We start from the raw sequence: 14,557 nt of genomic DNA on the forward strand, positions 1-14,557 counted from the left end.
AGATACGAGCTTCATAGAAATTTCGTTACAAAATCATTTTAAAACGATTAACTCAGCGACGCTTTATTTTTATAATTAATAAAATTAGACCACAAACGAACCAATCGTATCTTTCGCATTTATTAACGAATTTTCTTAAAGTATTTTAAGCTTTTTCTTAAAGTATCTTAAGCTTCATGCTTAAAAACAAAATTACATTTCTTTCAAATTATAACGTAATAGTAAGGATAATAAGGACGAAATTTAAATAATCCTTTCCTACTATTCGTTAGGTACAGAAAAGGTAGGGTCGCTTCACCTGTAATTATTCGCTACTCGAATAAAATTGCGTTTCAAGGGAGTTAAACTGATCCTTGAAGTCATATTTTCTTTGAAAGTCGTTCCTCGATTGTGTGTCGGATACGCATCCACGTTTATCGTGCTATTTGATTGCAGGTCGAGCGTTATTACCTCTTAATGAAACCCACATCCTCGTTGTTATAACATTCCCATGTGAAAACGGCTATTCGAAAGAAACGTTGTCTCTGACGTTACAGCGATGTGATATTAAATGCAATTCAATGGAAACATCTTCGTACGTACATATGTGAATATATGGAGTGTTTACGTTATTAGTTGCCAATGATTCGTTCCGACCATCGTTCTCGTAACGATTATGAATGGAACGATCCTCGTGATTGATTCTGCGAACGCCGTTCTTTTTTTTTTTTTTCTTTTCTTTTCTTTACAAAGCTACTTTTACTCGATAGAAACATCGATGTACTTCCTCAGAATCTTACAATTAGATCGATAAATATCATCTAAATAATTTTTTAATTTGACTCAAGGACTTCAACCTGTGCTCTCGAAAAGACTTTAGAGATAATAATTTTTCGCTCGTTTGGATACGATAATATTCCCCTTGCGTCTACAGATACGATTAGTCACTCGAAATTAAATTGCGATACACAAGCACAACACCGTTCTTATTACACATCTGATGACTCATTGTCAGCACTCGTTCCATACAGACATTTCGTCATAGTCTGTTTCCATTTTATCGGGAATGCACGATCCTTTGGACAAAACTTGCTTCGACGTAAAAGACAGAACAATGCCAAACAAGTTGCAATAAGTTTCGCATTATCGGAAGAACCGAATAACGAATTTAATTAATTTCTCGAATATAACGTTATCGTATCTTTTTTTTTTATTTCGTTAGAATGTCAAAAGTCAAAGCAATTTTCACGTTACTTACGGTATATTCGACTTTCTTTCGCTGTATATCTTAATCTGTTCGTTTTTACGGTTACGGTCGATCTGCGTTTAATACGTTGACAAAGTAAATTGGCAATTCCAGGATGAGAAAGGAAAAGAATAAATTCGAATCGAGTTCAACAGCCTATTTCATCCCGGCGTTTCTTGCCGTCTTTTATCTCGTTAGAAACCACAGATTGTCGTATCCTTTCCACACGGTAGCAAACCGGCTTTTACATTAAGGAATAAATTTCTTTCTTATAAATTACATTAATTTCTTCAACGACGTCGTCGTTCTTGCCATCAACCAAGCTTCTTTCTAAGAGCGTCTTTAATATCGCTCGTTCGAGATGGGAGTGCCGTAAAGTCCACGGCTCGCTAACAGCAGGAAATTGCGGCGCTAGATCGACCTGCCTACGTTTTGACATGCACGACCCGTCTGCATGCACACATAATAACCGTACAAGCATTCTCCGACCGCCATATTTCCTTTCACGCCTCAAGGTCGAATCTAGAGATTACCAGCTAACGAAGTTTGTCCGTAAAATATCATAAATACGAGAACAGGTACCACGACCTCGCGCGTAATTATTCAGAATCCGATGAATCTTTCAACTTTAACGGGATCTATCGGGTTCTGATCTTAAGAAGAGGCGAAGCTACGGAATCCTTTCGTCGAGCACGGACGCAAAAAGAGACTTAGATCGAATATTTCTCAGTTTCGGAATTCCGATGGAATTCGATAAAATTTCAAACGACATTCATCGTCGTAAATGTACGTGTATCGTCATATATACGTATATAGGATACGAGCGTATCCCTGAAGTATCGTTCGAATCGTGCCACTTTCGGTCGAAAAAGGCGCCGTCTCGAAGCGTCTGAAACGGTTGTTAGTCCATGGCACGGCACAGCTGTCCCTGACATATAAGCGGAACGCGTAGTAAAAACGGACCGTTCTAAAAAGAATCTGAATGGTTGTTTGGCACAGCTTCTGTTCGTGGCTAGGATTTCTTACTTTGGGGCTACGTGCCAATCGAAGGCATGGATCTCTTGGCTCCCGACTAGGTGTCGTGACCTAGAAAGGCGACGATGAGAGCCGGTATACATTCATGCAGCCCTATCAGTTCGTCGACCCGCCGAGCCCGAGACACTGGATTCTGCCAACGCTTCTCAACTATTTTCAAGCCAACAGGCCGCAGATTGTTGGGCATATGCATCGGTGTTTCCTACTGTCGCTACCTCGGCAGCTATCGCTGCCTTGAGAAATCGATCGCACTGACCGGACGAGCAGAGCACGCGTTTTTCGCTTTCACCTTCCAATATTTTCAATTTTATAATATCAACGCGTTAACAGTTTGTAAAGTCAAATATATCGTAGAGTTTCAAGTTTAATATTTACTTTGATCCGTTGGTCCTCGGTATTTCTCTAGAAAACATTTCTAAAGGAAATAAAAATCTGACGAATTGCAAACACGGTTCTATCTCGTGGATGACGCATTTAAAGTGGAAAATAGTATGTTTTCAACAGTGTTTTATTTCCCAGACTTTCCAGCAAAACGCTTTTCTCACAACGTCGCGTTAATTACACTAATTACATTAACGTCGGAATAAGAATGTTTCCTTATAATTAACCATTGTTCCTCTTCGCTTAAAGGATACGTTCGATAGTATAATTGGCACAATTATCTTTTTTCCAGGTTACGAATGAGACAAGACAGCAAATATTACCTTGTTCTTCTCGCTAGATAAGACGCGACGGTCTCTCGCCATGTAACACAAGTGTCTTCGTTTTCGAGCTCTTCTTCGAAATAAAAGATACTCGTTCGTTCGTTATTGAAATATCTGTTATTGAAATATCGAAATGTTCGTCCTTGGAAACGTAAACGAAATTGTTTAATTTTTCTTTTCTAAGTATTTTATACGCTTTCTAGGTTCCATATTTTCTTGCGTACGTGAAAGACAAAAATCGGAGATCGTTAGGCAACGACGTTGAATCGCGAAGAAAAATAAGAAGATACTCGTTACCTGAAATGGCAGCGAGTCTAACGATGACAAATATCTACGAGGGTCTATGAGTACTCGATCCTTTCACCGAGACAGGTGTTGCCGTGCACTGCGATGTAGGCAGACGCACATATGCACCACGATGGGCGGTGTTATTTACAGGACAATAACGCGAAAGCATCGTTGCGTCGCGAACGCGATTCAATTCCGTCTCGGCGGAACCAACGCCGTGATTTACACCAGCAACGTTGAATTTTACCAATAGCACCGTGCGTCGAGCTGTAAACTACGTTCAAACAAGATTACTCTGTATCTTATCTTTTAAATTAACTTATATTTCTTCGATTAAACTTTTGCTTTCGTAAATATACCCCAATCTCCTTTTCGTTATTTTATTTTATTACAGTTTGCTTCGTTTTCTTTTTGATATTAACAATTTAAAATTTTAATTATTATCTACGTCATGTATTATTTCGTTTTGAAAGTTACAAGTTAAATCGCTAAAATTAGCAGAAGTTACTTTACAAATGTTGATAACGATTCGCCAATTACAAATCCGTTAAAATCCGAAGACTTGGAATTTATAAAATTTCGTTAACGATACCAAATCGATCGTTTCGGACGTTCGTAATTTGAACCGCGAGCTTTAAAATACACGAAAATTCGAAAATTCCGCAAACACGAACTTTTCCCCGTAATTCCAAGACACCTTGTAGAATTCTGGATCTCTTTCCCTCGGTTGCTATCAAGCGGACGGACATCGATGCATGTAGCACCAGTTATCCTTGAGTTCGATCCCCTCGTTGATCGTCTAGCAGTATGCGTGACCGTAAACGTAAGTACACATGTACTTACGCGATTTGCGTCGATTCGATAGAATGCGTGTCACTCGCGTAATATAATTCGTACGTAATCACAAGCGCCCCAACGAATTCGCGGTTTGAGTTATCTCTTCTTACGAAGCGTAAAATCCTCGTTCAGTCTGCTCTCGAGCGGCCGCAACACTTCGATCGCGTTCGAAGTCGGAGCATATCCTTTCCTTCGTTCGATCCTCCTTTGACGTTACGTCGTGAATTACACGCTACGTGGAAAAATCACGGCCCGAGTGCACGCATCGTGCTTACGCAGAAACGTTGGCCAGATTCGTTTCTTTTTTTTATCAAGAAACGAGCTTAGAGTATGTCGTTTTGTAAAAAAGTTTGTTATCACTTTATAAAAGCTTAAATACGAAAACTTAAAGAACGACGCGCAGATGTTTCCTACGTTGGTCGTGTACGAACAAGTAAGCCGAAGTGTGAACTAAAATTATTCCAGAAAAAAAGTGATACCGTACTTTGATTAGTTCGTAAATACGTACGTACCAACGATAAGTACGGAGACTTGAAATCTTCGAGTCAACGATATGCTGGAGAGGTTTTACGTTCGTGTTGGTTTAAGCGTATTCAATGCCTTTATCGGTTATTCCGTGTCTTCTTATTCGTAGAATTTACAACTACGTGTCATATCCTTCGGTATTAAGTTTCAGTAAAGTAATTTTAATAAGGTAGATAAATTTGACCCGTAAGCAAATCGTGAAAGATATAAGCAGCTCGAAGATAAACGTACAGGCTTTTCCTGCGGCTATACATTTCCAAGAACTATTACAATTTTATATGAAGCAGTCGTTACCTAGATGCTATCTAACTGTTTTATCCAACTGTTTTCCAACTATTTTTCTAACGTGCAATAAGACGAAGCTGTCGTCGGATTCGATGAAAAAATTATTACAAATTTCGATAGACGTATCGCTTTTGAATTCTGTTTGTTCCGTCTGAAATTATTTTCCTCTGTCTTACAAATGTAACGACGAATACATTTTACCTTCGACCATCTAACAAAGCCGTACGACGTGTAACGCGATTAAATTCGATCCATATCTGTCCGAATAATAAATATACGAGGATACGATCGATTTCCACGTTGTACGCGAATCTCGATTCTTTATACTGCAAACTTAACGGTTAAAATATCTCAAAATTCTTAAAAATGTTTTCATTATATTAGCAATTTTCAAGTTACTTTTCTCGTCTTGTTTAATATACAAATAACTTAGATTTTCTTCGCTGAATGTTAGCGTATAACAAGACCGTGTGATAGAAGACATCCACTGAAATGTGGGGGAAGTTTCTCCTGTCACAAAGAACCTGTTTGTATCCTTGCGGAACAACATTCGCGAAACTTTAAACTTGTTCGAAAGTATCGCAAGACTTTTCCGAAATCGTCCGACGGATCCTTCGTCAGATCGAAAGAAAATTTCACGAATCGATGAAATTTTTCCTCGAAATCAGTGTAATAAATTCTGTTCCGGTTCGATGGAGATAAAAGTGCCATCGTTACGCTTTATAGGTCGATCGTCTATTTAAAAAACGACGATGCATTTAGTGGCGGTATAGAAAATCGCATTTGTACGAGCGCGATCCATCATGATCGTATTATACTCACTTTATTAGCTTGGTTCGACGTGCTCCAGTTGAGGATGAACTTCATTACGATCGTCTTGTATCTGACTCAAGTTGCACACGCGATAATTGATCGTAATAAACACAATGAAGAAAGTGTGATGGAAACGGATCAATGTACGCTATGATTCTCAGATACGTTGCGCAAAATCCATTCACTGTTGTATTTCGCGGTTATATCTCAAATTGTTTCAAATACGCAAATATATAATACTCTACGTTCGTTTCCATAGTCGTGGTAAATACATCGAGCCGAAGAGTAATTTTAATTTTTCGTAGATTTAACACGAGAAACGAACGTTGTTCGAACGAAGAAATGAAAAATGATTACGAACGATCAAACGGTATCACATCCAGCGAAGATTACGCGCACTTACACTCTAGTTTGGTAAGATTTTTTAATGATTACGCGCGCGTATCGCGATGGGAAGCGTTGTTACGTCGTATCGTCACGATCGAGTGAAAGCGACTACTACTACTCTCTCGAAATGTGGCTCGAGAGCAGCCAAGGATCGGCCACTTCGATGCCGCCAGGGAACCTTTCGACCAGTTTTAATTAGGGGTTGCCTTTTAACCAGAAAGGTCGCAACTATATACCAAAGTATCCCTCGACTTAGGATCCTTTCATACCGCTGCTGGAATTTTCACTTTGTCGTTGAAAAGTTTCCCATTTATCCCTTCTACGACAATTAAAAGCTTAGTACCGTTTAAAGTCATTGTCAAATACAGTTACGCTAACGGGTGTTTCAGACAGGTTTAAGCACGTTTTGTGCGTTCGCATTTGAAACGTAAACAATGTAACTATACCTTTCTAATATTCTTTGAAAGTTACTCGACTTGATAATTTGTAAATAATTGAATTTTATCCGGATAATAATTCTCGACAAGATCGTCGTTATGATATAAAGTTTTCGACAGTTTTACAAGAGACTCTTATTTTACTTCGTTGTCCGTGGAATGTTCAACGCTCTGGGTTCGTCTTTTATGAAATACGATAAAAGATCGTCGAAAGCATCGGACGAGACGCTGGATAAATTTCTTCCGTCCGTTCTAGATCCAGCGGCATTCGGTTGGCAAGGCAATTCGCCGGCGACGTGGCGGTAATTTCTTCGACTAATGGTTCGCATCACTCTTCACTTTTAGCGGAATTAAATTCTAACGAGATCAGAAGGTAAAAGATTGTACGATTCTCTGATGGAAGAAATTGGTGGAAGAAACATGGTCATCCGTGTGACTCGTTAATCCCCGTCTAACCGAGCGAACAACCGTAAAACGGGGAATACTATCGAGAAAGATAATTACACGGATGTAACTTGGAACGTAAAAACACGATTCTTTCGCGTAATTTCGTATTCTTAAATTATCGTCGCGTATTATCTCGACGTATCGAAGCTTCGATACGATGAAACGATAATTTGAGACAAAATAGTAGGAGATGAGAGAGATATCGTTCTGCTTCCTTCGAGTTCGCTTTGCAAAATGTATTTCGAAAGGATTAAGAAGCACGAGAGAAGTTTCGAGTTTTCTCGCGAAGCGTTTAAGTTTAAGGGTAAAAAGTTTGAAACTGCGAAACTTAACTCGTCGAGGTTCTCGGATATCTTATCCATTTTTCTCAATTATTTTTCTCCCGAAGGTGTTCTATATTTGTACGAACTAATGCACGCAACTACAACGTAGTTATCTCGATGTAAAATATTTGCGAAATATATGCGATCGAGTTGAAACGAACGACTCGCCAAACATATCTAATTACGTAGGTGTACATGCGTATGGCTTTTTAAATAAAACAAACACCTTTTGCTTTACGCGCTGCCTTTTTTATCCGTCTTTGTTCGTCCTCGTTCCGTCGATCCTCGTCTCAACGCACGTTCGTTAAAAACAATCAACCTCGATGTCACGGACTGCCTGACCGACGCTTTCTCTTCCAACGATCATTAATTAACTATTACGCAAATGACAATTAGTAACGCACAGCGCGTAACCTTGAATGAAAAATCCTGAAAACGGTAGCGTTCGTTAATAGCATTGTGCAACACGCGAACGCACGCGAATGCAGGCCAACGTGGACGATTGTTCGAAACACCCGTAGGTTTCGCTTTTCTTCGACAAGAGAGCGATAAAATTTCACAGTCGACACAGTTCGAGTTTCGCCTTCGAAACGAATGTCCGTTCAGCTTACGGTTTACGGTTATTTCGCAAAAGTTTCAGCCGATATATCGAACAAAGTTATTTGAAATCTGTAAAAAATGTCTTACAGTTCGTTTCCGTATAACAGCGTGTGCGAATGTTTCGTCAAAGTAACTGCGTTTACTCGTTTCCTTGTAGTATCGGTAAGACAGATGGCCTGAGACTTTTGCACGGTATATTACGCGCAAAGCCTCTTGTGCAGCCGACTCGAAATCCTCGAGGAGAATTTATCAGAAAGCCGTGTGTCAGTAGAAATTCTCGGAACGGAGCTGTCCCTATTACAGGCGAAGATTGTTCACAGATATGCATGAAACTACGTAATCGTGATTTGTAATGCGCCGTGCATCAGAAAAATGGTAAAGATTATGTTAATAGCGAATCTTTAATTTTGTTTTTCCTTGATACTCGCTGTTGTATCTTTTTAAAGCAAGCGCTCGTTGCGTTTAATGTGAACGCACGAACGAGAAGCTCGTTATCCGGTCGAATCTTCTTAACGTTGAACGTTCGATATAAAAATTTAACGCGTGTTTGGCGTGAAAATGTAACCGCGTGTAAGACTCGAGTATTACATAAAAAATAAGGCGGTATTAGCAGTTGACACAACAGCAACAACTGCGATGCGAATAAAGAGAAGAAAGAAAAGACCATTTGGTCGACGGTTAATCGACCAGTCTTCGAAGCATCTTTACTACGGCGCTACTTTTCAAATTCACTGCGTGCCGTCGATGCAAATGACACGACAAACAGCAATTAGACAACGATGCAATGCGAACCATATGTTTGTAATTCGTAACGCGAAACAAACTTATTAACACTTCTATCGTGTTCGAATCTACACTACTCGATAGCGTCATTAAATCGATACATACTTTGGTAGCTTTCTTCCGAAATTTACCAGTCTCAGATCTTTTAATTTCATTTACTTTATACGTATTTTAAAACCTGCGAATACATTTTTCACCAGTTTCGCTAAAAACCTATGTAGTCGTAATTGCTACGCGATTAGTACAAGCTTTTACGTAAATGAGTATGTAATAGGCGAGTTAATATTAGACGAAGAAATCGCAGTGAAACAATCATTTTTTATCGCGAAAGATAGGAAAAGGACGATATAATCGTGAATGGACACGAACCGAACGAAAAATTCAAGGGATCTGAAATCTGGGGAATAAAATGGAATGTAAGCGACCTTCATCGTGACCTTTACAGGACCAGTTTGATCCAGTCCACGAAAATACTCATCCGCCCACGACGAAGGCCGAATTTAATACGTGCTTGAATCGAAGAAGTTCGAAATCAAACGCCCTAAGTAATATTTCATAAAAATTGTTTTTCTTGGATAAACAACGGAACCCAGTTTCGCTGCTTCGGACAGTTTTACCGCACCGAAAGCTTTACCTTTTCGATATGTTTACTTCGTCTGCATCTCTCGGTTTCTTTACATCTTTTTTCGTATTTTACGTAGGAAGATGTAGCATGGATATCTCTGTGTCAGAACTTTTAAATTTTTTAATGTAACCATTCGTAATATTGTCAGTATTATTTATATTATTAAGCTCAAGTGTATATATATATACATAAAGAGAGAGAGAGAGAGCAATATTAGCAAATACATTTTGCTAATGGCATGAAATCGTTCGTTCCTTGTATACTGGTTTTCGCTAGTTCTCGTTAAAGTCTATAGTCCCAATTTATTGTACACAACCTTCAAACAATATTCTTATAAAAAATTCTGATGCTGTGGCTCAAAAGCAATTTTTTATGCTTTCTTTTTTAGAGTCTTTTGCCGCTTGAATTATAAATATCTTACTCAAAGTAATTAGAACACCGCCGATCTGGATAATTCAAGAAAATAATTCCAATTTCGAAGATGAAACGATCGCGATGTGTCGGCTGTCGTAATATTTGCGCTAAACGGACAATTTAAAGAAGTCGTTGAATCTTTCGAAAATATCGATTATATTCTTAAGTGATAAAATCAACGGACTAGGCCGTCTGCTAATTATTTTTAGGAACATTTGTTATTACTTGTGACTCACGATACGTATTTATGATCTCGATAAAATCTTTAGCGATAATAAACACGATCGATGGAAATACGTAAAAATTGGACGTTTCTGTCTTTCTAAGAGTATCACATATTTTTTTTTTTATTATTCTATGGATTCGCCGTTTCGAGAAAGTTTCGCTCTTATCGGGTGTAGGAGAATAGAAGAAAAAAGAATGTTTCCCATTTAAAATTTTTCGAGTTTAGAATTTACTCCGCAAAGATTTTCTTTTACTTAAAAATTCCCCAAAATCGGTCGATTCTAATCTAGTACTTACGATCGCTATCACTCGACATTGTAATTGGTAACTTTTATATACACCCTATCCCCTTTTCAAATTCTAATTTTACACGAAATATCCCCTATCCTATCTAAAAAGCTCGACCTGCCTCCTTTACGATAGTTTCTAAAATTCTGACCAAAGCGATCGACGCAAGCATATCGGCGGTTGAGCAAAGTAAAAGGCCGAAAGTGCGCGGTGGAAGGTCGAGAGGCTTCAAAGGCCGAACGACTCCGGAGGATGGAGGAACACGTAACACGCGAAACAACGTGTATACGCTCCATTTAACGATATTGCATCGAGAGAGGCGTGCACGTCACACGTGGGCATCTGCGAGAGTTATCGTTGACGTAAAACAAGATCGCAAACGTACCGAGAGGCGAAGACCATTTCCAGCATGGCTGGTAGCTCTCTCGAGCGGCTGGTGGGCGGACGGGTGGTTTCCCATTTCTCCTTTGGCCTCGATGTTTTCACAACGCGCAGTAGCGACCGCGTCAAGTATCCAAACACAACGTCCCGTGCCTCGTCGTTGGTTGTTTCCCTCCGTGCACCATACACAGTGACGATATCATCGAACGTCCGTGCACTTTGCTTCTTTTCCTCTATGTCCACGGACGTTTTTCACGATCGTCGTTTATTCTCGTCGATTAATTATCCCCTTCCAACACTTTCTTCCGTGCCGTCGCTATTTTCTTTAACGCAACCTTTACCTTCTTTCGCCAAACTCGCGACACTATCGCGATATCGACGTTCTCGTCCACGCGCACTCGATATAGGCCATTAATAGCACTTACCGCATGAGACACACGGTACAAACTAGAGTCAAGTCACCTATGATTCAACGAAGTCGAAGAATCGTTCAAACATGTATGAATTCGACGTTCCATTATCATTAATAATAGAAGAGAATTTTCGCTTGGCGTGTACCGGAATTTTCGAGAATTTTGCGACTGACGTGGCCTTGTTTTTTTCTGTTTGACTCGAGGAGGCGAGCTAACGTACGCTCTATCCGCCAGATTTATGCGTGAATCGCGCGAGGCCCTTGACGTGCTTTGAATTCTCAACGTTCGAGTATATCGTCGTTTCTACGTTTTGTTCGTGCCACGTACCGCTTCGAGATGGCAAATGTATGTATCGTATGATTTCAACACCCAAGACTCGAAGAAGACGTTGAGAGAGAATCACGATAAGAGCCACTAATAACAACGCTATTAGATTACCTTGCACGATCGAAACATAACGCGTCGTTTTCAATCGAACTCGTTACACTGCCGCGCGATTAGCAACGATCTCATGGACACACGTGCACCGTACACGTACCTTTTCGCGGTAGTTACTCGATCAAGCTACGAATTCGCTCGATCGGATAAGATACCGTAGTGTCCGAGCGAAGGTGCAGCACTGAGGACTGAGAAGGCGGATAACCGTGGGGGCTTCCCGATCGACCAAGGTACCGTCATCGAACGACCGAGTTTCATCGTGGATATTCGCGAGACTCTATACGCTGCACAAATTCACGCACCACAACTTGTCACTGTCACCACATTGTGTACAACTGTGCGCGACACCGTACCTTTTCTTTCTACTCTTCCTCTTCTTTTGCTTCCTCTTAATCCCGACAAATCGCCAATCTCGACACTCTGGCCACGCTCGTTTAATCGATTCTGAATATCGATCTTTCAAACGAATCTTGACAGTTCTCTTCTTTCGTCGATACCAACCGATACGACCGATCTCGAATAGAAACGAAGCTTCTACGTCCTTCTATACTCGACTCTTTTACTCGAACGCGCTTGTCAAATTCATAATTCAATCTGTCCCTCTATCGGTTCTGTGATATGTCAACTCTGTGCAACGCTATACGACGCTGTTCTCTCTATTCTTCCTCTTCTTTCGTCACTGCTAGTTCCAAACGCGAACGAACAAACTCGTCGTATCCTTTTACTTTGACCACGCGTTTGATCAACGATAGAAAACCGAAATATTTGAAACGAGCTATCGTCTGTCGATGAATGGTCGGAGAATGATTTTTGAATCGTAATGGCGGCGCTACGTAGCGAGAAACCGGCCGGTAAAAACGTCGATGTATCGGGGACGGTTCGAGGAACGGGCGAACAGACTAGCGATGCTTCTTCCTCATCTTCTTCTTCCCTTCTTACCGCGAGCTAGCAGTTCAAACTGGTCGTACGACTTGGCCACAGAGGTTGACGTCATGGACTGTACCCAGAGTGGGATCTCAGTTACTCTCTCTCAGTTTCGCGCTCGTCGCGTCTCTTTTGTCTAGTTTACCTTACGTTAGACCAGTGGGGATCGACTACATTATATCCTGTTGCTCGTTCGCCATCCGTACGATACGCACCGCTTTTTACTGCTCGACGATGATCGCGTCGACGCGTCTATCTCCGTGGCTCGTTATTTTTAATCGATGACGAATCCTACCACGGTTATTCGTTCGTGGTTTAGTCGAGTTCACGATTCGATCGTGGCCGCATTGTCCCTTTAACTCGTACGAGAGTTAAAAAGACCGTCGAGAGTTCCCGAGGGGAGAGAAATTCTCGAATCGTCTCGGAAACATCGTACCGAACTAACAGCCTCTGTACCTTTGATTCTTTGTCTTCGACGGATACTTTGCTCCGTTTCCTCTGTCTATATACTCCTTTTCTAATTACGAGCAACCGCTTCCAATTCCTTATGAGATAGACGCGAAGCAAATAGTTCCTAAATCGCCGCAAAGGTGCAAATTTCACCCGAAGTCGTCTCGCTCGTCGACCGCTTAATAGTCGAGCGCTATTGTAAGAGAGAAATACGAGAGTGTTCTCCCCGAGTTTTCGAACGAGACGAAAAGCCTTTCAACCGCGTCGACAGGAAACCGTTACTCGAATGCGATTCCGTTTCCTCGCGGAGGCTATCGAATATTTACGAGCGTTCGTTTCGATCGAAAGGTCGATCGACGGAAGAACGTCATTTTATCTTTTACTTTTGATTGCGAGGTCGATTTGTTATTACGAAATATTTGAATTGTAACGAAAAGGAAGGAGAAGAGAGAGAGAGAGAGAGAGAGAAAGAATGGTTTGTAATTTATTTAATTAGTTTTACGTCTTGATGAAGGTTTTCATAAAATATTCTGTCACCGCCTATTATTTTTCTCTTTCTTACGTCGCAGAAGAGTTAGTATACGTTGCATTTTTACAATTCGAGACAGAAGAAGAGTTTGTCCGTTACGTGAATGTTTTAACAAAGATGATCGTATTTTAACACGCGTCAGCTAATGAAGAGTAGAGCCACGACGATACTAGTTCCCACGTTTTTCCGTTAGAACTGCCGCCGTTACGCTCAGCTACTTCCGCCGACCCCACCGGAACTGTAGCGTACGTTTGATCTGTCGCATCAACTGACCGTCATCCATAGGAACAGACCACAGAACGTTCTTTTTATTCCGAAAATATAAGATAAAGATCATTTATAACTGGATTTTACAAATTTGTCACCAAAATTCTGTATCTCGGGTGACGACAAGCGTGGACAAAATTCTCGAAAATTCTGGCACGCGACAGTTTTTTCCAATTTTCCAAAGTGCTGCTTATAAATTTTGAAAGATCCTAATGCTCGATCGGATCTCGCACACACGTTCTCTTACGTTTGAGTAAAACGGTCGTTTCTTATTTGAAGAACCTCCGCGCCACCTGGTGAAGGTATCATACTCGCGTGTAGCTTTGGACAGTTGCAGCTCCGTTTTATCAGCAAGGTAAAAACGAAAAAGCATCGAGTAGAGCACGTTATCAGTCGCTTCACTTTCGTCGCGATATAGACACGAGGTGAACGCGTTTCACTTTCACTGAACAACACGAGGCAATAGAAAAGCTCTCGACGAGACGATGATATACACGTACGATCTTCCGGTATGCCGACACTAGAGACGTGCAAGAACCCCCCCCTGAAACACTCGGGACGTGAATGCCGTAGTTCAAACGGGCCCATGTCGCTCTACCCGGGTCCTACGGTGCCCCAGGCGCGTGCTTATTTCCATCGATGCCCTGTGTCTCTTCAAGTACATCTTGTATGAACCAAAAGTCCAGAGGCAAACGGATTGTACTCTATTTTGGTATAGTATAACAAAGCTTGGAAAAAATTATCAGACTGTGTGATATGATAAGAGGAGGGAAACGAGTAGAGTCTAGAAAAATGTAGGCTCGAAGAATTCTAAATTCGGGGAAGATCGGTGCTACGTTTACGACGAGAGGTCGAATAGATTCCTTTTTATCTTTTTTAAAAAATATTTACGTTACAAGTACACTTGTCTATAA

General features: G+C 40.7%; 1 protein-coding gene across 6 annotated transcripts in view; it reads right to left on the reverse strand.

Annotated features, from left to right (window-relative positions):
- Numb (NUMB endocytic adaptor protein) overlaps positions 1 to 14,557 on the reverse strand; it is a 70,845-nt gene that overhangs the window by 11,744 nt on the left and 44,544 nt on the right. The window contains exons 1-2 of one of the 6 annotated variants that reach the window (XM_072004052.1): positions 13,891 to 14,210; positions 10,627 to 11,084 (exon numbers count right to left, since the gene is read on the reverse strand). The exons of 2 other annotated variants lie outside the window; for them this stretch is intronic. In XM_072004052.1, coding sequence (XP_071860153.1) covers positions 10,627 to 10,701 — 75 coding nt within the window. In that variant the 5' untranslated portion in view covers positions 10,702 to 11,084; positions 13,891 to 14,210. Of the gene's footprint in view, positions 1 to 10,626; positions 13,248 to 13,890; positions 14,211 to 14,557 lie in introns of those variants that run through there. 3 more of the 6 variants (XM_072004057.1, XM_072004051.1, XM_072004054.1) reach the window with 3 other exon arrangements.

This window comes from Bombus fervidus, chromosome 5 (genome assembly GCF_041682495.2).
Source record: "Bombus fervidus isolate BK054 chromosome 5, iyBomFerv1, whole genome shotgun sequence".
Taxonomy (NCBI): Eukaryota; Metazoa; Arthropoda; class Insecta; order Hymenoptera; family Apidae; genus Bombus; species Bombus fervidus.